Source organism: Pongo abelii, chromosome 5, assembly GCF_028885655.2.
Source record: "Pongo abelii isolate AG06213 chromosome 5, NHGRI_mPonAbe1-v2.0_pri, whole genome shotgun sequence".
NCBI lineage: Eukaryota > Metazoa > Chordata > Mammalia > Primates > Hominidae > Pongo > Pongo abelii.
The window spans coordinates 88,041,021-88,066,856 of NC_071990.2; the positions used below are offsets into that span (position 1 = coordinate 88,041,021).

General features: G+C 39.5%; 1 protein-coding gene across 7 annotated transcripts; it reads left to right on the forward strand.

Annotated features, from left to right (window-relative positions):
* The first annotated feature begins 11,023 nt into the window (after nt 1-11,023).
* Nucleotides 11,024-25,504, forward strand: SMIM8 (small integral membrane protein 8). 7 transcript variants are annotated; one of them, XR_010140187.1, is made up of 5 exons: nt 11,066-11,111; nt 13,161-13,181; nt 20,884-21,041; nt 23,871-24,092; nt 24,985-25,504. XR_010140187.1 is itself a non-coding variant. In XM_054556724.2 (4 exons), the coding sequence occupies exons 3-4, from the start codon at nt 20,907-20,909 to the stop codon at nt 24,027-24,029; spliced, it is 294 nt and encodes a 97-aa protein (XP_054412699.2). In that variant the 5' UTR covers nt 11,056-11,111; nt 13,161-13,181; nt 20,884-20,906; the 3' UTR covers nt 24,030-25,504.
* Nucleotides 25,505-25,836: the final 332 nt, after the last annotated feature.

Below are 25,836 nucleotides of genomic sequence, written 5' to 3' on the forward strand. Positions count from 1 at the left end.
ACAGAGTCTTAGTGTCTCTAAAAAGAGAAATCAGAGAGGAATATATACAGAGTTTGGGATTCTGGATTCATGAAGTTAAGGCAGGTGTTTCAAGGTGGGGAATTGATAGGAATGTGTGAAGTTCATGACACAGTATTTTAGGACTGGTGGACACAGTAAGGTGACAGTCTGGAGATGAGTTTTATGAAGAGCAAACTATTGTCCTGATTAAGTGAGCTGTTTACCTCAGTAAGCAAACTGATTGTATAAATTGTTTTGCAGAATTTCCTGATACAAACAGTATAGTACTTTATTGTTCTGCAATCACATTTTTCCTGGCAAGAATTTCTTGGGGAATAAAAGCAGTAATATTGACACAGGTGGTCTCAGCTCTCAGTCCCATAGTTAAGTTCAGGCTGATGCAGGTACCCTCGATTCTTAATACTATGGAATACTAGACATCAATGGGAATGAATAATGAACTAATAAATGCATCAATATGAAGAATTGTAAAACCTAAAATTAAAAAAGAACTAGTATGTGGTGATAGAAGTAAAAAAGTCAGTTCCCAGGGGAGGGAATGGATAGTGAGTGGGAGGAGACATAAGGGATTCTAGGATGCTGGTGATATTCCAGTTCTTATTTTGGATGTTGGTTACCTGAGTATGTTCACTTGTGAAAATCCATCAAGCAGTAGACTTAGAATTTGTATGCTTTTCTATTCGTATGTTATACTTCAATTAAACAAAAAGTTTACTTAAAAACTGGAGGTGGTCGGGCCAGGTGCAGTGGCTCATGCCTGTAATCCCAGCACTTTGGGAGGCTGAGGTGGATGGATCACGAGGTCAGGAGTTCAAGACCAGCCTGGCTAAGATGGTGAAACCCCGTCTCTACTAAAAATACAAAAATTAGCCAGTCATGTTGGCAGGCACCTGTAATCCCAGCTACAGGAGGCTGAGGCAGAGAATTGCTTGAACTCAGGAGGCGGAGGTTGCAGTGAGCCGAGATCACACCACTGCACTCTAGCCTGGGCAACAGAGCAAGACTCTGTCTACAAAAAAAAAAAAAAAAAAAAAAAAAAAAAAAAAAACAAAAAAAAACTGGAGGTGGTCAAGGCAAAGATCTAAGTTTAGCACCAGTTTATGCCTTAAGTATGTTATTGAAAATAAATGCAACAGTATTAAAGAACATTTTAACAAAAGAAGAGAATCTCTCACAAGTATACAAGCCAATTATCCCTTTTGCCTTGATTCACCCAGTTTCCATTATTACATACCTGCTGCCACTTTGCCTTATTTTATCAGACATTTATGGGCAAATGGCAGAGCACTCTTTACCTGCCTCCCTATTCAAATTGTATTGATCAAAGCTCTACTTTCTTCAGGAAGAAAACGTGTAATATATGATGTTTATGAGCCATGGCTGAAAGAGACAAGGCATTCCTAGTTGCTTGGAGTGAGTGGTAGAGGTTTAGTGATCTGAAACAGGAATAAGGTGAGCATCTTGTTCAGATTAGAAAAACCCAAAAGTCCTGTTACCATGTGAGACTGTCCTCTCCTGGAGATTTCAGTCTTTTCACTGTGCATTTTTAACAACTTCTATCATTAATCAAGAAAAGCACTTAGCTTGTCACTGGGTTATCTTAATTTGGCACATTCACAGCTCTGCTGTGAATAAAACAATGACTGTAATCTACAAATAACCCTGCCTGTGTGTCATCTATTGTGTAACAACTTCTAAACGATTTGAGGAAAACCTCACAAGTTTTCAAATGTATCAAGGAACAGAAGAAGAAAGGGGATAAAAAGATAGACAAAAATAAAAGAAGGAATTCTTCCTACTACTTATTGAACTTAAGACTTTTCAGTTTTATTTGAGGCATTATGGGACACCCTTTTAGGACTATTACAGTAAAGGACTTTATTATAGTTAATGCATCTAAGTAACTCAATTATTTGCTTTATGCCCTAAAAGGATGGAGTTAAAAATAGAGTTTTAATCTCCCCAAAATCTCTGTATTTCTTGTAAGTCTTGTGAAGTATCTTCTCAGGATAAATGTCACTGTATTCAAATAAAATTGCCCCATTCCTAATCCATAAAGATTTATTATTAACTCCAATCATATTCAAATCTCAACCATCTGAAATGGTTGTTATGTCTGTTGTGCTAGGGGCTTCGCTAGGTCAGAAATTTAAATCTTCAGAGAATTCTCTTGAGTTAAAATATCACACATCTCTCTCCCCAAAGTAGAAACTATGTAATAAAAAGCAATTATGTCTTATTTGGCAAATGGAAAAGGAAAGAAATCACCTTATCATGTAGGTCAGTGTTTCTGAAAGTGGGGTTTGAGGAGCAGCAGCAGCACCTCAGAACTTTTTAAAAACGGAAATTCCCAGGCCCACTCCAGACTACAGAATCAGAGGCTCTGAGAATGGGATCTTGTAATGTGTTTTAACAAGATCCTCCAGGTGATTCTAATGCATGCTCAAGTTTGAGAACTCCTCATGCAGGATAATGCTGAGGGGATGTGGATGTTTTGGACCAATTGACAAGTCTTCAGAAGCACTAAGAAATCTTGTGAGTTCATCTGTTAAGCTCCGGGACATCTCCCCTAAATAGCTATACATTTCATAAGGTACTGCTTTTTATATCTACATTAAAGTTGTATTATTTCACAGGCACTGTATGGTAAGCAGCAATTTCTAGTACAATCTAAATGTTTCCATGCTTTTCTAGTATCTGGGTAAATATAAGGCCATTAGAACATTGATACTGGCATTTCACTGACTTATTTGCTTCTCCCTGCAAACTTTAGGACCTTAGCCCTCCCTACCCAAGGGTGTGGCTAGTTATAAAAGATCTGCAACAAAGCCTCACACGGGCCCCTCTCTATCTCAGAGGGCTCCCCTATTTTCCCTCCTTTCTGGGAAGTAGGTTTGGGCAAGGGTAGAAAAGTAAGAAGAAGGCGAGTTTAGGGGTTTCTTTGTGTTTTTATTTCAGTTATGGGATGAAGTTTATGAAGAAATAAGAGACCTGTACCTCAGCACCTTGAGACAAGTTGTTTCTGTAACCCTGGCTGCTGTGGGAAGAAGCCACGGAATTTTTTAGGACATGGATAGAGGCTGTAGGCCCATCCTGACCAGTTCCACTCTCTTCCACTTAGCCCTCTTTGACATTATCTCACTCCCACCTTCATTCTGGGCAAGTGGCCCCTCAGGGTCTATGGATTCAAAGCAATGCATTGGTTACTTCACTTCACCATGGCACCCCACCTCCTTACTTAACATCTCCCTAGTCTACTCAACATTCCTTCAATTAATATTTCTGGAACTCTTTAATATATCTGGGAATCCAGCTGTAAGCAAAACAACGCATTTAGGAATGGAGCTTGCATGGAGCTCCATGGAGCTTTCCTGGGGCATCCATGCCTTCACAGAACTGACATTCTAATGGAGAAGAGAAACAATAAAGAAATAAATCATATGATGTCAGGAAATGATAAACTTTTTTAAAGTAACTCAGGAATCACTCTTGTGCACTCAGATGATAGCTCTCTCACGTGTACTCAGAGCAAAGATAGGCCCAGCTATCTTTCCACTCTGGCCCCCTCATTTAATTAGCCACCATTGGAAGAAGGCATCTCTTTTCCACAAAAATGTGGCAAAAGCACCACTTAGTGGAAAAGAGTTGTTTTGTGGATGCTGCTTTTCAGGAGCATATTCCCCCCCGACCCCTTGTGTGAAGTGGGCGTCTGCTGATTTTATCTTCCTAGCATCTGTTTCCCAACCCAACTGGTGGGGAACTGCACCTCCACAATTATGATAATATGACCTTAACCCTGGCCTGTCCAGCAATGATATCTTTCCTCCTGTCCAAAGCAATTTGTCCTGAAAAAGGGCACAAACCCAAACAAGGCCAAAAGAGTTGTTCTATGAGATTTGATATATGGATGATAGGGAAGGCTTCCTTTCCACTTGGATGTATTTTAACAGGATAGAAACCTGGAGCTGCCAGCAGGGATGTGCCCAATATATGAAATGAGTGTATTTAAGAAACAGAATAGAGGCCAGGTACGGTGGCTCACACTTGTAATCCCAGAATGTTGGGTGGCCAAGGCGGGTGGATCACCTGAGGTCAGGAGTTCAAGACCAGCCTGGCCAACATGGCAAAACCCCATCTCTACTAAACATACCAAAAAAATTTAGCAGGGTGTGGTGGGGCGCGCCTGTAGTTACTATTGCTTGGGAGGCTGAGGCATGAGAATTGCTTGAACCTGGGAGGTGGAGGTTGCAGTGAGCCAAGATCACACCACTGCACTCTAGCCTGGGCAACAGAGTAAGACTGTATCTCAAAAAAAAAAAAAAAAAAAGAAACCGAATGGAGACATGAGACAAGACATTCCTGTTGACATGTTTGGATGTCCCATATCTCACTGCTGAAATCTGTTCCCTCCATAGACTTCCCATTACATATGGTAACATAACTCCTTTTGAACTTGAGTTAGTTTCAGTCAAGTTTCTGTCATTTGCAACTGAAATAACAGGTGTGTGCTGAGTCTTCAAGACCCTATATTCAACAAATTCTCTCTTCAGCTTCTTTCTGCTCACCATCGCTTTAGGGGATCAGATTTGTTTTCAGTTGGCCAAGGAACAAGAAAACTTGCTGTTCTCAATTTCTTCTGTATACAAGAGCTGATACGCAAATACCTTCCCTCCCACTTAACCAAGAAAGAAATGATCGCCTTTCCTATCAACTCCTACGATAGTCACTAGATATTTTGAATGGGTGGGGGTAGAAGTTGCTGGATCCATGTGCCCAATCTCTGCAAGAGCTCAGGATTGTCCTGCTCTAGTACCCTCCTCATAAAATTATTTCAGTTTCTTAGCCTTTTCTTTTTCTTGCATAGCTCCAGTTCTTCTCCAAAAGTCAGCTCCCAGAGAATACAGTTCCTACACACCAAGCAGGGCTGAACTATGGGAGTGATGCCTCCCCTGATTATCCTTGTGAAGGATAAGTAGAAGTGAGGCAAAGGGCAGGTGTAGGAAAGAGTGTTCCATCAGGAAGTGTGAAGCCGAAGAGTGACATGATTAGATGTGTATTTTAGAAAGGAGGACAACAGCTTGTAGGGGAGCTTGGCTGGTGGCAAAACCACTGGGGCATTAATCTTCTTAATCATCTTGACTCCTTTGGCTTTCAAGACACTCCTCTTTTGATTTTCCTCACTCTATTTTGACCATTTCTTCTCAAACCCTTTTGTGGTCTCCTTCTGCTCTACTCATTCCCTAAACGTGGACGCATCTGAGCCTTCCTGGACTGGCCCCATCTGTTTCTCCAGTGTCATTTTCTCTCATGTTGCATTTTATTATCCATTCTTTAGCAATAAGAAACACACCACACCACACTATATGGCTTCATGCTTTGAGGTTTGTGTTCATTCTGTCTCCTCTGACCTGAAACTTCCTTTCTAACTTCCTTGCCTTGCTTATCACTTTGATTGTGATTCTGGGCTCAGTCATCAGCCACATACCATCCTCTGTGGTATATCCAGGCCAAACAACATGTAATTCTCTATGCTTCCATAGAACCTTGTGCAAATCACTTTATATTGAAAGTATCTGGCTGGGCGTGGTGGCTCACCCCTGTAATCTCAGCACTTTGGGAGGCTGAGGTGGGCGGATCAGTTTAGATCAGGAGTTCAAGACCAGCCTGGCCAACGTGGTGAGACCCTGTCTCTACTAAAAATACAAAAAAAAAAAAAAAAAAAATTAGCCAGGCATGATGGCACATGCCTATAATTCCAGATACTCAGGAGGCTGAGGTACAAGAATTGCTTGAGCCTGGGAGGCAGAGATTGCAGTGAGTTGAGATTGCAGCACAGTACTCTAGCCTGGGCAACAAAGCAAGACCCTGTCTCAAACAAACAACAACAAACAAACAAAACAACAAGAAGTTATCTGTTTTATATTTGTCTCCCTCACTAATCTTTAATCTTTTCCTTTTTTTTTTTTTTTTTTTTTTTGAGACGCAGTTTCGCTCTTGTTGCCCAAGCTGGAGTGCAATGGTGTGATCTCAGCTCACTGCAACCTCCATCTCCTGGGTTCAAGCAATTCTCCTGCCTCAGCCTCCCGAGTAGCTGGGATTACAGGCATGCGCCACCCTGTCCAGCTAATTTTTTGTATTTTTAGTAGAAATGGGGTTTCATCATTTTAGGCAGGCTGGTCTTGAACTCCTGACCTCAGGTGATCTGCCCGCCTCAGCCTCCCAAAGTGCTGGGATTACAGGTGTGAGCCACGGTGGCCGGCCTCCCTCACTAATCTTTAAGAGTTTTAAGGGCAAAGATTATGTCTTAATCATCTTTGAATTCCTGGTGCCCAGGAAAGCATGTGGCACACTGAATGCACCAAAAATTTTCCTGCTAACCTGAGCCTAACTACACTGATAATAAACTTATGCTTTTTTCAAAAGAAGAACAGTTAGAATTAAAATGTTTTCATCTCATATCACTTTTAAGGTACTTTAAGACTTTAAACAATATAGAATAAATTATTATCATTTCTATTATTTCAAAATGTGAGAGAAGTAAATACAAAATGACCTGACATGAAAAGTATTAAAAACAGTTCTGCTAAAATTATATGGAAGAAAAAGAGTAATGAATTGTGATCTTCTAATAATATCAGTTCCCCATTCTATTTTTTTTTTTACTAATTTATATATCATACCATTTGATAGATTTCATTTTCTTCCCAGGTCAGACATTCCTGTGATGCCAGACAGCTATACAGTTTTCAAAAATAGCAAGATGTTTGTCCTTCTTCCAAGCACCACTAGAAAACAGACCGCTCCTTAAGCTACCAGGCAAATACTCTTTGATTCCAAGGAATTTACAATGGAGGGCATATTATCAGTTTCTGTTGGCACCATAATTCTGCACAACAACGAACTGAACCTCAGTGTGGCAAATAAAAATACACATATTTAAGTTCATGAATCTGCAGAGTTCAGCTGATCTGGGCAGGCTTGACTGACCTCACTCAAGGCTTGCACACCTGTCTGGTCAATCTAGAGTGGCTTCAGTTGGAATGACTAGGATGACTTGGCTTTGCTCTGTATGTTTTTCATCTCCAGCAGGCTAGCTGGAGTATGTTTACCAGTTCAGGTGTTTTTCCAGCTTATTTTGTGTCACATTTGCTAATATCATATTAGCAAAAATAAATCACAAGGGTGACACCCCAGAGTCAGAGTGGGAGAGCATGGATAAAGGTGGGGACACAGGGAGGGTTGAAGAATTAGGAAGATTTTTTCAAATTACCATAACATGTTTAATTTTTTCATTTGTCAACTAATAATTCATTCAAGGGAGTCAGATATCCTTGGCTAACATTGATCATATCAACTACTTTGGCTTGACTTTCTGCTAGGAAAAAAAATAACCGCCAGCATTTATGTTATTATTTAAAAAAAAAAAAAGACCTGGCTTTGACAAAATACCAGTAATGTATGATTTTTATTAAATATTGTCAATCAACTATTCTTGCCTGAATTTTAAAAAGCACTAGTGGCATCAGTGGTCCCTTGAGAAGGCTCCCAGACCACCAGTGTTGTTCCCAGAGCACACTTTGGGAACCCCAGATTAAAATAGATGTTGTTGGTCCCTTTGAATGTGTTTTCATACAGATTAATCTTTGCTTTATGCAAACAACAAAATCTCCTGGAAATATTATTAAATATTGATGGCCCTGCTCAAAATGAAGATTACAAAAGCTGAATCAGATTGGCATCACTCTTCAAAGTAATTTCTTAAAAGCATCATAAAATGGAATGAATTATAAACAAAAATGACTAAACACATCATATCATTCACATTGTATTCATATCCACAAAATGGGAAAGGCCTTCAGGCTTTTCTCTGTTATCTTTACCTACAGCTTGTGCTCTTTTCTTACACATGCTTATGTTTCTTGTATTCTTTCATCTGATCACTTTCTATTGATCATGACAGTAAAAGTACTTTGTTTCCACAGTGATATTTGACATGTTACAGATTACTGAGAACTCTAAGGGGTAAGAAAAAAGCTTGGGTCTGCTTAGGATGCAACATAATAATATTTTGTAGACTTACAATTGTTTTTAGCTACTGCAGTAACAGCTTTTTAATTGAAATTTAACTTATTTTGTCAGAAGATTGCCTTGTAATACCAGATGTCAATGAACTTTTAAAAATTAAACCTCAAGCCAGGTATATACCTAAAAGAAAGGAAATCAACACATCAAAAAGATATCTGGTCTGCCATGTTTACTGCAGCACTATTCACAATAACCAAATTTAGATGCAATCTAAGTGTCCATCGACAGATAAATGGATAAAGAAAATGTGGTACATATACACAACAGAGTACTATTCAGCCATAAAAAACAATTTGCAACAACATAGATGGAACTGGAGGACATTATTTTCAGTGAAATAAGCCAGGCACAGAAAGACAGACTTTGCATGTTCTCACTTATTTGTGGGAGATAAAAATTAAAACAAAAAAACTCATGAAGATAGAGTAGAATGATGGTTACCAGAGGCTAGGAAGGGTAGTAGGGGCGGGGGGAGTGGGAAACGGGGATTTTTAGTGGGTACAAAAGTATAGTTAGATAAAATGAATAAGATCTAGTATTTGATAGCACAACAGGGTGACTACAGTCAGCAATAGTTGACTGTACATTTAAAAATAACTAAGAGTATAATTGGAATGTTTGTAACATAAATGATAAATGCTCAATGGGGCGGATACCCCATGTACCCTGATGTGATTATTATTCATTGTATGCTTGTACCAAAATATCTTATGTACCCCATAAATATATACACATAAATATTAAAAATTTTTAAAAATTAAACCTCAAATCAAATGTGAAGTTAATTTGGCTTGGGAGAACAAGTTTTAAATTCGAAACTATTCTGTTCATTTTAATATAACTTGTGTAAACCAGAAAGTCTATGAGATAGGTCTCAATCAATTTAGAGGTTTATTTCACCAATGTTAAGGACCATGGCCTGTGACACAGCCTCGGGCAGTCCTGAGAACATGTGCCCAAGGTGGTCGGGCTACAGCTTGATTTTATACATTTTAGAGAAATGGAAGTTACAGGCAAAGACATATATCAATACATGTAAGGTATACATTGGTTTGGCCCATCTCAAAGCAGCGTGGGGGTGGGCTTCCAGGTCAAAGATGAATTCAAAGATTTTTCACATTTTCAATTAGTTGAAAGAGTTAATCTCTGCCTGAAGTTGTGAAGCCAGCTTGAGTTAAGGTAAGCGGAGGTGTTGTGGCAGCCAAGGTTCTCGTTATGTAGATAAAGCCTCTGGGTAGCTGCCTTCAAAGAATAGATGTGAATGTCTCTTATCAGATCTTAAAAGATGTCAGACTCTCTGGAAAAGACCTAGTAAGGGGCCAGGCACAGTGGCTCACGCCTGTAATCCCAGGACTTTGGGAGGCTGAGGTGGGTGGATTGCCTGAGGTCAGGAGTTCGAGACCAGCCTGACCAATATGGTGAAACTCTGTCTCTACTAAAAATACAAAAATTAGCTAGGCATGGTGGCATACACCTGTAGTCCCAGCTACTCGAGAGGATGAGGCAGGAGAATTGCTTGAACCCAGGAGGTGGAGGTTGCAGTGAGCTGAGATCATGCCACTGCACTCCGGCCTGGGTGACAGAGTGACACTCCGACACTCCATCTCAAAAAAAAAAAATATCTAGTAAGGGAAAGAGATTCTCTATAGAATGTAAGTTTTCCCCAACAAGAGACAGCTTTGCGAGGCCATTTCAAAATATGTCAAATAAATATATTTTGGGGTAACATATTTTTATTTCTTTCAGGTCCCACTATGTGTCACGTGATGTTATTCCAGAGTCAGGTTGGAATTTTCTTATTGCTACAGTATATTTTACCAGTCTTAAGATCTCCGTTTTAATGTTAATGCTGGTCAGTTGTGTCTAACCTCCAAGGGGAGGAAGGTATAATGAGGCATATCCAACCGCCCACCCCTTCTCATCAGGGCCTGAACTCATTTTTCAGGGTTTTTTTGAGATTACCTTGGCCAAGACAGAGGTCCATTCCTTTCGGGGGTGGGTGGGTGATGGTGGTGCTTAGAATTTTATTTTTGGTTTTTGTATAGTCTCTTCTCACACTGCTAGAAAGAACCACCTGAGGCTGGGTAACTTATAAAGAAAAGAGGTTTCATTAGCTCACAGTTCCACAGGCTGTACAGGAGGTATGGCTCCAGAGGCCTCAGGAAACTTACAATCATGGTGGAAGAGGAAACAAGCACGTCTTACCATGGCGCAGGAGAGAGAAAGAAAGAGAGTGTGAAGGGGGAAGTGCTACACTCTTATAAACAAACAGATCTTCTGAGAACTCCATCATGGGAATGGCAAGGGGGAAGTCTGCCCCATGATTCAGTGACCTCTCACCAGGCCCCTCCTTCAACACAAGGGGACTATTATTCCATATGAGATTTGGGTGGGGACACAGAGCCAAACCATATCAGTTTTCACGTGTATCCCAACAAACTTAAACATCAGCAAAGTATGTGCAAACCAGCATCCCTATATCTATTCTTGTCTCAACTGCACCTGCATACATCCTGCATGTTGGACTCTCAAGGCCCTAACGTAATGGCAGAGTATTAACTCTACGCTTAAATGACTGTTCCCCTGAAGTAGGGGTAGGAGGAGATCAGATCTAGCTTTCTTTCCCAAATCAGAATGCTTTCCACTTTCATGAAATAAACATACTTCTAGGAGATGTCTTCTTTTATTTATACAAACATACACACCGAACTGGAAGGTAATTTGAAGTTGGGAGGTGGAAAACTAAAGGTCAAAAAGGGAAGAAAGCAAAAACGTCCCTTGCACACTCCAGCCCGCAGACCCCAAGGACGGGCGCGAGGTCCTCAGAGCCGTAAGGGCTAGCGCTGGGTGGGTCCCCGCAGCCCCGCGCCGCTGCGCCGCAGCCTCCGGAAGACAGGGGACGCTGTGGCGCCGGGCCGGGCGCGCTCCGCCGCTCTCTCTAGCAGGCGGGGCGGTGAAGCGGGGCGGGGCGTCTCGGGCGCGGAGAGGAGGTGACCCCGCGAAAGGTAAGCGGCGGCTTCGGTGGTGTTGAGTGGCTGGGCGCCGGCCTAGAGGGGACGGTGCGGCCGCACCATCACGCTCCAGTCTCTGTCCTTCCCGGCTGCCCTGCCGGCCTCCCTCCCAGGGAGGGAGCGTCCTCTCGGGCAGCCGAAATCTTTGCCTCTCCATGGACTCCCTGTACCCGCACCCCAAGTCTTGGTGGAGCTCTCTGGCCCCACAGAGCCCATTTCCCGTACTCACCTTGCGGGCTCCGGACAGTCTGTTCGGTGCTTCATCCATGGACACCCCCACCCCGAGAACTCTCTCGTTTCCTGCAGTTTCTTAGTGTCCTGGCTCACCAGACTCATAGGGGAACATGGTGGTGTTTTCAGGAGACGCCGCTTTTCTTTTGTCATAGTGCGGACACTCGTGCTTTTTCAGCCCTGCAACACAATGTGTAGAACTTAACTGAATGAAGTTTCTTTTGGAGGCTTCCAATGCGTCTGTCTTTGAGTAAGCCTTCCGCCGCGAACAGTAGTCCATGACATTGGGGGAAGCTGGATAAGACTCAGATTGTCAGTCCTCAGGCTGTTGCCAGCAAAGCCTTTCCCCTTTTTTCAGGGACAGTACTACATCCAAGAGGTGGAAAGATACTTTTGCTTTGTTTTGTTTTGTTTTTAGACAGTTTCGCTCTGTCGCCCAGGCTGGAATGCAGTGGCGCGATCTCGGCTCACCGCAACCTTCACCTCCTGGGTTCAGGCGATTCTCCTGCCTCAGGCTCCCGAGGAGCTGGGATTACAGGCCTGCGCCACCACACCCGGCTAATTTTTGTATTTTTAGTAGAGACGGAGTTTCACCATATTGGCCACGCTGATTTCAAACTCCTGACCTCAAGTGATCCTGACCTCAAGCGATGCACCCGCTTCGGCCTCCCAGAGTGCTGGGATTACAGGCGTGAGGCATCCCGCCCGGCAGGAAAGATACTTTTTTAGAAAGTATATTTTACCTTGAAAACAACATATATATAATCAATTTTTAAAACTTAAGTGATTATAATTTTGTTTCTTAAATATTGTAATATACATGCAAAGGCCTTTTATCAATTTAAGAGTAAGATGGGGTGAGGTGGTGAAATATTGGTGGGCTGGAAATTGGGAGACCTAGATGATCGCACCCTCCTGGTAAAGACATCTCCTTGGGTCTGGGTTTCTCAGAAAGGGGTTTAGAAGGGGGAGTTAGACTAAATGGTGAGTATGAAAGTAGCTACCATTCATTGAACATCTGCATCCTTTAAAATGTGTTATCTTAATTAATGCACACATTTAGTACCTATCTATGCAATAGATAGTATTGCCCCTTTTATAAAGGTGGAAACTGAGAATCAGAGTTGTCACTTAAAGACACACAGCTTTTAAGTAGCAAAGTGAGAATTTGAGGTTATGCTACGTTTCCCCGCAAGCCATGAAGTTCTCTGATTCTATCCCAAACTTGTTTAAACTAATTTAAATTATTTTTAAGGTTTTCTGCCCCAAACTTCAAGTTAGTTTCTTAAGTATTAAGATAATGTGGCATGTAAAACTATAAAAAAGTGTATTATACTTTCATGAAAATATTTTGCCCATTTTATAATTCTCTGTCTTTTAAAGGAAAGGCTTTCATTATTAATAAGGTTCCTGCTCGTTAACATTTTATGATTCTGGTCATTTTGTTTTGTCTTCTATTGAGGTGCTTATTTCTAAAATGTATATTTGAAGATTAAGTGTTTCCCTTAAAGTAATTCTTATATTCTTTATATCTTAGTCTAATTTGCATGTACAATATATTAATAGGTAGTCATGTATTCTGGAATAATTCCCTGAGCAAGAATTTTACTAAAGGAGGGAAAATCATTCAAAAATGACTAGTCCTGACTCTTGGTGTAGGACCATCTGTACAGCCTCTCACATTGTGTGTTATTAATTTCAGGGGCTTACTATTCTTACGCTTTGAGATGTAAATGATTCTCATGGAGTTGGGTAAACGGGCAGCCCTTTATCTTTGCTTCTTCCTTTTTCCATTGCACGCTTCCGTCACAGGAGGATGGACAGAAGAAAAAGGTAAAGAACATTTTACCAGGGAGAAACGAATGAAGTAAATACCCCTTAGTTTAGACCTTTTTTACAGGCAGCTGTGAAATGTTCTACTCTCCTCCATTTTTTTAAAGAAAAGATAAATAACAGTTTCTTAATCATGCATAGAAAAGGGAACAAGAAGTGGGTGATGGAAAAATGAAGAAGAAATAAGAGTGGCGCAGATTGCACAGCCAGGCATGCCTGATTAATTATTTTGCAGGTAGGCCCGCACACAAATTAATCACAAAATTACTTAGCCAAGAGCAGTGTAATGCCAGGTTCCCAGCATCCCTGCTAATATGTGTGTATGTATGTTTTATGTCATTACTGTTTTAACACAGTAAATGAGGTTTTTAAATCCAGCTTAAAAATAAATAGATCTTCAAAGTGATAATAACTGGAGATTGGTCAATATCATATGTAAGTAAATGAGTGACAGCTGCAGTGGAAACAGAAAGTAAGAGAAGAAGGTGGAGAAACTAGTGGGAAGACTAAGAAAGTTCTGATGGAAGTGTGCTAGATATTAACTGGTTTTGTCTTAGGTGAGTGGTAATGTCAGAGTAAGTTATTGCCATGCCTTGACCTTATGATTAGTTCCGCAGCTTTTAAAATTGGAACTTGTATTAGTTTTGTACTTGAAAATAGCTAGTCAACTTAAACTTCAGGATTAAAAGTTTACTTGGTAAAATACAGATTTGTTTTCCCCAAAACAATTTACACATCTGTGAAGAAATGACTAAGGTTTTGCATTGTACCTGTTTTATTTATTCAACTGGCACATCTTGAATTTATTCTTCGGCCATACTTGTACAGCTCTGTGGGCTGGCATGTGAACAAATACAGAAGAATTTTCTCATATGTAGAAAAGGTTTTTTTTTTGTTTTTGTTGTTGTTTTTAAAATAGTTATATATAACAAATTCTTGGCTGCTAAGACCCTTTCTGGTCTCAGTAATCTGAATTTTTTTTAACAAAGTATAGATGGTTGTTAAAAAGTGTTAGTTTGATCGATGGTGTAAATAAGTTCATGCAATTTTGGGAGAACTGTTGTATCATCAGTGACTGTGGCTCATAAAGGAGAAGCAGCAATAAAACTGAGCTGTTTTGCATGGTACTGGTACCAAAACAGAGATATAGATCAATGGAACAGAACAGAGCCCTCAGAAATAACGCCACATATCTACAACTATCTGATCTTTGACAAACCTGACAAAAACAAGAAATGGGGAAAGGATTCCCTATTTAATAAATGGTGCTGGGAAAACTGGCTAGCCATATGTAGAAAGCTGAAACTGGATCCCTTCCTTACACCTTATACAAAAATCAATTCAAGATGGATTAAAGACTTAAACGTTAGGCCTAAAACCATAAAAACCCTAGAAGAAAACCTAGGCATTACCATTCAGGACATAGGTGTGGGCAAGGACTTCATGTCTAAAACACCAAAAGCAATGGCAACAAAAGCCAAAATTGACAAATGGGATCTAATTAAAGTCAAGAGCTTCTGCACAGCAAAAGAAACTACCATCAGAGTGAACAGGCAACCTACAAAATGGGAGAAAATTTTCTCAACCTACTCATCTGACAAAGGGCTAATATCCAGAATCTACAATGAACTCGAACAAATTTACAAGAAAAAAACAAACAACCCCATCAAAAAGTGGACGAAGGATATGAACAGACACTTCTCAAAAGAAGACATTTATGCAGCCAACAGACACATGAAAAAATGCTCATCATCACTGGCCATCAGAGAAATGCAAATCAAAACCACAATGAAATACCATCTCACACCAGTTAGAATGGTGATCATTAAAAAGTCAGGAAACAACAGGTGCTGGAGAGGATGTGGAGAAATAGGAACACTTTTACACTGTTGGTGGGACTGTAAACTAGTTCAACCATTGTGGAAGTCAATGTGGGGATTCCTCAGGGATCTAGAACTAGAAATACCATTTGACCCAGCCATCCTATTACTGGATATATACCCAAAGGACTATAAATCATGCTGCTGTAAGGACACATGCACACGTATGTTTATTGCGGCACTATTCACAATAGCAAAGACTTGGAACCAACCCAAATGTCCAACAATGATAGAGTGCATTAAGAAAATGTGGCACATATACACCATGGAATACTATGCAGCCGTAAAAAAGGATGAGTTCATGTCCTTTGTAGGGACATGGATGAAATTGGAAATCATCATTCTCAGTAAACTATCGCAAGGACAAAAAACCAAACACCGCATGTTCTCACTCATAGATGGAAGTTGAACAGTGAGAACACATGGACACAGGAAGGGGAACATCACACTCTGGGGACTGTTGTGGGGTGGGGGGAGGGGGGAGGGATAGTGTTAGGAGATATACCTAATGCTAAATGACGAGTTAATGGGTGCAGCACACCAGCATGGCAGATGTATACATATGTAACTAACCTGCACATTGTGCACATGTACCCTAAAACTTAAAGTATAATAATAAAAAAATAAAAATAATAAAAACTGATCTGTTTTATCCCACTTCTAATAAAAGAATGATAAATAATAGAAAATGTTACTCTCATACTTTCCAGAAAGTCAATAACAGTGGAAATTGTGGTATATTAAATCTTTTAAAATATACATGTGAGTTTCCAGTCAAAATATTATTTGTCATTTCTAGCAAAGAGTTTAATAAACAGTGAATTATTAAGGTGAATGTGAGTGTCTGGGAGTTGCAGTATTAACAAATACTACCCTGATTCATTATAAAGGAAATATAGGTTCTGCTAAGGAAAAAAGGAGATAAGCAATCTTACAACTAAAATTAAGTCATCACAATTAGCATTAGAACGCTATATAACTATATAGTTTTTTACAGACATATTTCATATAGGTTGAATTTCATAACACTCAGCATCAGTGCATCCATTTAATTTTAAAATAGTGACATTTTTGTTAGCTGTAACTAGTCTCTCTCTTTCTCTTTCTCCCCCCTCCTCCCCCCATATGTATATATAAATGACAGCAGATCCCTTGTGAATAGATTAATGCCCTCCCTGAGGGGATGATTAACTCACTCCACACCTGAAGTCCAAAATTGTATACAGTATATAATTTTATATACCCCAGGAGTAGAGTAATAATATATCATGTAAATTGTATGTTACAATACATTATTGTTTAATATATAATTATGTTAATAAATTACACATGTTATAATTAATATATAATTATATGTAACATAATTTTTTATAATTTTGGACATCAGGTGTGGAGTGAGTTCATCATCCTCAATTCCTGGCACATTATCATCCACACAAAGTGTATGTAATAAACTGTGTTCTGAGGACCCTTCTGTGCTCTGCAATATGAACTTCTATACCCATCTTTTCCATTACCTTGTTTTTCTTCCCAATGAACATCTGTTTTCTATAGGCTATCTTTGTTTTAAATACACACAGCTGTTTTCCAATAATAAATGGAAAAATGCTGTTTATGTCAGTTTCTGGTTACAACGACTTTTACCTTTGTATATTTGCTTTTTCAGGCCTTTGTAGTATTTTTATCTAATGCCTCAGTTTCATCTAGTGGCACACTCTGAGGCTGAGATTCAGCCCTAATAACATGGCCATGGGCTAACTATTTTCTTCCTAATGTTCCTTATAGGTTTGGCTGTTGACAGACTATAATACTGCTTCCACTTTAATGACGGCTTCATTTTGCATTTTCTTTTGCTATCTTAGCCCATTTGTGTTGCTATAAAGGAATACTGAGGCTGGGCAATTTATGAAGAAAAGAAGTTTATTTGGTTCATGGTTCTGCAGGCTGTACAGGAAGCATGGTGTCAGCCTCTGTTTCTGGTGAGGGGCTCAGGTTGCCTCCACTCATGGTGGAAGGTGATGGTGATCTGGCATGTGCAGAAATCACATGGTAAGAGAGGAAGCAAGAAAGAGAGGGGAGGTACTAGGCTTTTTTTAACAACCAGCTCTCCAGGAGAATAACAGAGTGAGAACTCACTTGCTCCCCACCCTCCCCCAGGGAGGGTATTAATCTATTCATGAGGGATCCACCCCCATGACCCAAACACCTCCCACTAGGCCTCACCTCCGACATTGGAAATCAGATTTCAACATGAGGTTTGGGAGACAAATATCCAAACTATAGCACCCACATTTATAGTCAAACAAGTTTTTAGCACAGGGAGAAACATCACTGACACCTGTTATAGGCACCTGGTGGCCAACATTTGTTACTTAAATTCTAAATACCTTTATAAACACCATCATGGCTAAGAGAAGAAAAATGAAACACCAGCAGTGCTCATTAGAAGAAAAAAATGATGGTAGTGGAAGCAGTAGATTGCTGCCACAACAAAGGAGAAATAGCAAAGGAATTTAACACCACTACCCCAACATTGTTCACATTTTTGAAAGATTGAACCAAGATTGGAGAGAAAGTTTAAAAAGGGATTCTGGGACTAAAGCAAAAGTGAATGTGAGGTCCTTTTTATCACTGTTTTTGCATGATATCAGGTTCGTGCAAGAAATGGGCATGTAACTGCTGTAGAAAGCATTGGATTTTTGCCAACGTTAGGAATTGCGTTAGTCTCTTCTTGCATCACTATAAAGAAATACCTGATGCTGGGTAGTTTATAAAGCAAAGAGGTTTAATTGGCTCACGGTTCAGCAGGCCGTACAGAAAGCATGGTACCAGCATCTGCCCCTGGTGAGGGCTTCAGGAAGCTTTCAGTTGTGGTGGAAGATTAAGTGGGAGCAGGCACGTCACATGGTGAGACAGGCAGCAAGAGGGAGGGGAAGAAGTGTCACACGTAAACAACCAGATCTCACATGAACTCATAGAGTAAGAACTCGCTCATTACCACAAGGATGGCACCAAGCCATTGATGAGGGATCTGCTCCCGTGATCCAAATGCCTCCCACCAGGCTCCACCTTCAACACTGGGGATTACAATTCAACTTGAGATTTAGAGGGGACAAACATCCAGAGCTTATCAGGCATGGTGAGTTTCAAGCAAGTGCGGGCTGCCTGAACAAACTTTGGGCATATTCTGGAATTGTTTCACAAGTTGCCTGTAGTGAAGAAAACACTTTCAGTAGAGAAAGTTATTAACTTACATGCAGGAGAAATTTAAAAACAAAAACAAGAATTGCTGGTTACAGCTTCAATGGCTTGTTTGTTTGTTCGTTTGTTTTTGGATACAGGGTCTAGCTGTGTTGCCCAGGCTGGTCTCAGACTCCTGGGTTCAAGCAGTCCTACTACCTCTTCCTCCCAAAATAGTGGGATTACAGGTGTGAGCCACCCCGCCCAGCCTGAATGGTGTTTTAAATGCTGATGAAACAGGTGTTCTTGTTACCTTAGCATATGCTTCATGCCAAAGGTAGACTCTGCAAAGGAAATAAACAGATTGATGATTGGTGTATGCTACTGTAATGCATTCTGGAACAATTGTCTTTGGCAAGTCAGCTAACTCTCAGTGCTTCAGAAATGTTCCCCCTTGATTACCAAGCCAATACACATGCCTGAATAATGAGAAATGTGTTACTGAATGGCTGTTAAAGATTGACAAGGGAATGCAAGGAGCAATACACAGTATGCTCTTGCCGATAGACAGTTGCTCTGCCCACAACATACTCCCACACTTGGATCATGTAGGGGTTGAGTTTTTCCCATTGAACTACACAGCCATTCTGCAGCCATTGGATCAGGGTACAGTTGGCACAATGAAAGCTCACTTCTGAAAGCAGTTGTTGGAACAACTCTTTCTAAATGTAGAGCATGAAGAAAAAAATGGAGAAAAGCAACATGAATAAGCCATTGACATGATTGCAGGGACTTGGTGATCTATAAAGTTATCTGTAATCATGAAATGTTAGCGAAACACAGTTATGATTCCTGTGGAATCGCCTGAGGTCTTCCTGTAAGAAGACTGCAACCAAATGTGGTATTTGAACCAATTTAGCACTCAACTGCTACTGTCGTTGATGTCTCAAACCAGTTTGATTTTGAAAACTGTGTGGCTACAGATAGCAATTTAACTATTTCCCAAGTTAGCAAATCCTGAAGTTGCTACAGGAGTGCTAACTGAAGTAAAAATTGAACAAGAAAGCCACGGTGGTAACGATGAAGAAGGCAACAATGATAATCATGATATGCATGAGGAATAAGTGATGGAACCAGCAACAGTGAACATTTCTGAAGCCTTTGCAAGTGTAGAAAGTGCTTAGAACATTCCTTTTTCTTCAAGCAGATGTTCCTCTTGAGGTGCGTACCCAATTAAGTGATACAGATGAACATTCAGTGACTACTGCAACACAAAGTATTTTGAAAAGCCAAGCTCCTAGTTTTCTCCTTAACTACGAAGTTGCGAAAATATTGATTTTATAAAGTCTATAAAATAGTAAGCTTAATGAATACTTATACTGGCCAGGTATGGTGGCTCATGCCTGTAATCCCAGCACTTTGGGAGGCAGAGGCAGGTTTGCTTTGTTCAGAAGTTTGAGACCAGCCTGGGCAACATGGCGAGACCCTGTCCCTACCAAAAAAAAAAAAAAAAAAAAAAGTCAGGTGTGGTGCATGCCTGTAGTCCTAGCTACCTGGGAGGTTGAGGTGGGAGGATCACTTGAGCCTAGGTGTTTGAGGCTGCAGACTGCAGTGAGCTGTGATCACGCCACTGCACGTGCATTCCAGTCTAGGCAATTGAGTAAGACTCTGTCTCAAAAAAAAAAAAAAGCCCCAATGTGTGTTTAAATATGAATGTTTGGCTCTTAACTTTTATTTTATAACATTTACTGTACAGTGATTGCAGCATTTCCCCCAAATAATTTTATTATATTGTCATTTATGTCCATCTTTGGAAGCTTTCTTTCTCTACCTCCCCTCTTTCAACCCTCACCTCCCATCCCAGCATTAGATGGCAGAGATGATAAAATAAGCTTTTGCCTAATAATACCTAGAAGAGAAAAATACTCCCAAAGTGCTGACATTTCAGCTAGGAAAACAAGAAGACAAAAGACACACTTGGATTTAATAGGATAGATTTAGAGTAGCTAAGATAAAAAAGGATATTCAGATTAAGGAGATAGCAGGGCATATCCTACCCAGAAAGTTGCTGATTGACAATGCAGGAGTAAGTACAAACAGTTTCTTATCCTTACTGCTTGGGAAAATGAGTTCGTGTGTGGGCTAGTGGAGGAAGACAGAGGAGCAGTGGGGGAAACTGGCCAGGAGTGAATCTGTAGGAGAAGATAATGAGCAAAGGAATGCTGGTCCTTCTCTCAGGTTGGTGTTCTGGAGGGGCTGTTGAAAGGTGAGGAGGAGTGAAAGCAAGGAACTAAAGAAAGGAACAGATAACCTACTGGCCTCACCTACTTTTAGTCCTGGTTGCATATGATACAACGTGACTCAGACCAACAAACAATTCTCCAGTCTTCTATAAAAGTAGGAAAACAACCTTTGCCCACCACTTTTATTTTGAGATGAAAATTAAAATAATGAACAAAATTACCAAATTAAAGTTAAAGCACCATTTACAAAGTGCATTATACAAAGTAATAAGATAACTGACAATGACATTTGGTATGTATCTGGGTTGGAATTCAAAGAAAGAATTTAAGAATTACTTTTTAAAGAAATTTATCAGAGAAGCACAATTATGAAGGGAAAAAATATTGTTTTGTTTTTAGATAATAAATCATCATTGATCAAGATGTCTTCAGCACCTGAGCCTCCAACATTCAAAAAGGAACCACCCAAAGAGAAAGACTTTCAAAGCCCAGGGCTCAGAGGGGTGCGCACAACAACCTTATTTCGTGCCGTGAATCCAGAGCTCTTCATTAAACCTGTAAGAAATACATCCAGGATAAGACTTTATGTTTAATCCAACCAGACTGTCAGAAAGTTCTAATTTTCTTGTAATTGATTTTATCATGGAAATTTTGTGTTGACAAGTAGGACCTCTCTGTGAATAAAAGCAGGTGGAAGGACGATTGTAAATGCTGTTTCACATATAAATACACATATAAAAGTAAATATTTTAAGGGCATTTGAGAGTTATAATGAAAAATGGTTTCCCTTTAATGGATTGGCTTCTCAAACTATCTAAAGTACTATTTTAATAGTTGCATTAATTTGAAGACAACTTTTGTTGTTTGATCAGGTACTATTAGGTAAATAAGACCTTCCATTTAAGCAAGGAAACCACAATGAAAATCTGACTGTTCTTAACATACTGCAATTCTAGCCTGTAGGTAATATTTTTATCTAAGCAATATTACAGATACTTTGTGAAAAATTCCAAAACATTTGATTTGATGATATTCATTTATTTATTAGAGGTTCTGTCACCTAGGCTGTAGTGCAGTGGTACAGTCATAGCTCACTGCAGCTTCAAACCCCTGGGCTCAAGGGATCCTCGCACCTCAGCCTTCTGAGTGGCTGGGACTACAGGTGCACACTTTCATGCCTGGCTCATTTTTAAAATTTTTTGTAGAGATGGTGTGTCAGTATATTGCCCAAACTGGTTTTGAATCCTGGCCTTAAGCAATTCTCCCACCTCAGCCTCCCAAATTGTTGGGATTACAGGCATGAACCACCATGCCTGGCTGAGTTTATTTTTGAATAAATGTAGATTCTATTTTAAAATAAATGTAAAATCAAATTAAAATAAAATATGATAAATATTTAAGTGTGTTGAATCTGATTAGAATTTTAGTAACATAGTTACCAATGTAAACTGTTTTAAAGTTAAATAGATCAACTTAATCAGATCATTAAATCAAGGTAAAATATTTTAAAAGCTTTGAACTAATGTGTTCTTTTAATTGCTAAAAGCATTTCAAGAATTGTAAATTTAAACTGCTCTGAGTCTGTGTCCTTTCTTAGGTGTTCATCTAAGTGAAAAAGTTTGACCCTTATTTTGAAATAGAAATGTCACCTAAAGGAAGAAATTGAGGCAAATTAATATAGGTAGGGAGTTTATTTGGGCCAAGGTTGAGGACTGCAGTCTGGGAAACACTTCGGAGTAACCCTGGGAAGCACTCTGGAGAGCAAAGGAGAGGCTGGAGTTTTTAAGACAAAAGATGAGTCAGGAGAGGGGGCAAGTACAAAAGTTGCTTTTCAGTAATTTTCATTGGTTTGCAGAAATGACATTGATTAGTAATTGTACATTGTTGAACTACAGAGTATGAGTTATAATGTCTAGTGGATGGCATTGTAAGGTTAATATATAGCTATTGGTGGTGTCAGTCCAGAGCCCACATAGCAAGGGCTTCAAAATTATTACTTAGCTCAAGACATGACTACTATCTCATTCCAGTGCCTCTCTGGGCCTGATAATTTAAAGGGGGCTCACATTTCTCAGTTAAAGAGTTTCTTTTATTTCTCAGTAGTGGTACAGCAGGTATGGTGACAGAAGCAGAAACTATTATTTGTATCACTACTGTGCATTTACATTGACCTAAGAAAGGCCAACTCGTTGAGTGTGAACATGCAAAGAAAAGGGTCTCAGGTATCGTTTCAGGAGTAACAAAGTTAATAGACAAAATACTTTTCTGGAGTTGTGAACATCTTTCCTGTATTTAAAAGCTTTTTTTTTTTTTTTTGGCTGGGTATCATGACTCATGTCTGCGATCTCAGTACTTTGGGAGGCTGAGGTAGAGGGATCTCTTGAGGCCAGGAGTTCAACATACTGAGACTCTTATCTCTACAAAAAAATTTTAAATTAGTCTGGCCACAGTGGCTCATGCCAAGGTGGGCGGATCACTTGAAGTCAGGAGTTTGAAACCAGCTGGCCAACATGGTGAAACCCTGTATTTATTAAAAATACAAAAAAATTAGCCAGGCATGGTGTGCACAACTGTAGTCCCAGCTTGGGAGGCTGAGGCGGGAAAATCGCTTGAGCCCAGGAGTTTGAGACTGCAGTGAGCTATGATTGCACCATTGCACTGGGCAACAGAGTGAGATCCTGTCTCTTAACAACAACACAGCTTTTCTGTGTGTGTGTGTGTGTGTGTGTGTGTGTGTGTGTGTGTTAACCTGAAAGCATCACTTTGCCTCTTAGGGTCTTGGATTGTCCAAGAGTAAATCAAGGTTAACAGCATAATAGCTGTTCCAATCACTAAATTTCTTGAGGTAATGGAGTAGTTTCCCAGCGAAGAGTGTATACATCATCATCATTTCTGTGCCTAATATATAAAAGGTTTTTTGCCAGTTATTCATGAGTTGGGCAAGAAGAATAGCATGTGTACTTCATTCCTCACTTCCTAATAAAATGAACTAATTTGAGATTTGCAAATGGAGAGACTTGGGCCCAGGACCCAGGAAGTTAAGCAGCTCCTCCACTTCACACATTGAAAACTCCAGGTGCCGACCAGTTTTCCTGCCCCACTCCTTTCCCAGCTGTCACCTTCCTGAGAGTAGAGGTCTGAGATGTCCAGGGTGTAGATGGGAGAAAGACTGGAGAGGAGAAGCAAGAGTCTTCTATAATCTCTAGAATCAGTAGTTTAGCTAATTGAATAAAGAACTGAATAAATGATTTTAATTGAAATATTGCCATGGTAATGCTACTGTTGTAATAAAGATGTGGCATGTCAGGAGGAAAGTGCAACCGATATTTTGGTCTCCTCAAATTGTTAGTCTTACTAAAGCTTTATAATTTTTTTTTCTTTGACAGAACAAACCTGTAATGGCTTTCGGATTGGTAACTCTTTCACTTTGCATGGCATATATTGGGTATCTACATGCAACACAAGAGAATAAAAAGGACCTCTATGAAGCTATTGATAGTGAGGGGCACAGTTACATGAGGCGGAAAACATCCAAATGGGATTAGTAGTGCTGGTTACTGCAGATGGACCTTTATTAAGGGTTCTGAAATCTTCAAATGAAAGACCTTGTGAGTGTACAGTATCATGTTTCTTGTTCTAGAACATGCTAATGAAGAGAGAAGATAGCAGTTGCAACCAGACAACTGTCGTAAATTTTGTCCTTTCACAGCTACAGCCATTATCTCATTCTTTTTCCACAGAGCGAGCATCATAATATTTTTCTTTCCTTACCTCTTATAAAACTGCCATGAGAATGGAAGTTGTTTTTGTTAATTATTAAATTCTGTATAATAAAAGTACCCATGCTGTTAAATTTGCATGATGTTTTAAATATTTTAAGATGAATTATGCCAGTGCAGCTGTCATGAAAATTTACTTGTGTTTTGCTACTTGCCAAGGAAATGTTCATGTTCTCCCTGGCATAGAACCTATATTTTTAAAGAAAGATAAATAGAAATTTTAAGGCCTGAAGTCAATATTAAAAATATGAGATATGAGAAACTGAGTTGGCTCTGACAAGTAGTTTTTATAGTGTCACAAATAGTTCATATATTTCAGTTTCCATTTTAGCTATTTTTGGGGCAGAATTTTATTTTAATGGATAAGATCCTTCCACTCAGCTACTAAAATAAGGATTAAGAATATCCCAGAGTAATTGGAGTTTTTCTTTAAAAAAAAAAAAAAAGTATGTTTTACTGAGGTATGGTGATTTTGACTACAACTAAATGTTATCTATTTTAGTGTTTATGTTAATTAATGTTAATTAATTTTATGTTAATTAATGTCACTGTAATGTTATAAACATAAGACCAAGTGTTCTTATAGTTATTTAAAAACTGCAACTACTCGATAGATAAGGAATAGATAAGGTCTCCTTATTGTACCAGGTTTACCTTACATACTTTTTTTTTCTTTTGAAGTTTATATGCCAGCAGGCCTTTTTGTTTTTTTTCTTTTCAGAATGTTTCTTATTCTCTGAAGCATCAGCATTTTGAAGTGTCTTTTATGGAAGTGGGGACAGAAATGGAGGTAAAAATGAGTGTAAACAAAGCCCAGCCCCACGGTCAGCACCCACTGGAGGTGAGAAGCAGAATGGCCTTGTTTGTCCTGGCACCTGGCCCAGGGGCCTAGGACAGAGGTCAAGGCTAGGCCCCTGTGTCTGGCCAGATTCTGCCTTATAGAATTAAAATCTTTCTCACAAGGGTTCTGGACTCATTTCAACCTAATTCTCCAAATCATTGTCATTGGGCCTCAGAGTAAATCTCACCTCTGAAGTCTTGCTTCAGTCGCTATTAATATTACCAAGTAATAATAACAGCACAGGCAGAGTTTATCGTAATGTTATTTTTAGTTTGTCATACTTTCTTGTGGTTTTGTAAGGTACATGAAAATGTAATTATGTGTGATTTGTAGGTATTAAAGAACTTAGCTAATTGAATTTACATGGAACTAAATAAAATCTTTACTACTGAACCCCAAATATTTATTTGCTATGCCTCTCTGTATAATGTACCTTGTATAGTTTAAAATGCACTTCAGTGATACAAAATCCCTTTTAAAGACTCTTTTGTTTTTGTTTTCCCTGTGTATTTTGGCTGTCACAAAACTAGGGTTCTTCTGTTTTTAATTTACACATTTAATGACACATTGCCATCTTTTAGAATTTTTTACTATTCAACAGAATAAGTTGATGTTTGGTGGCAGAGGAGATATTAGTTGTGTGAACTGTCAAGAGATTGCAGTGCAGGAGGGCAGCAGAAACTGTGCAAGGTGCAGACTTAAGTCATGTAAGATCTATGTGAATGAACCAAA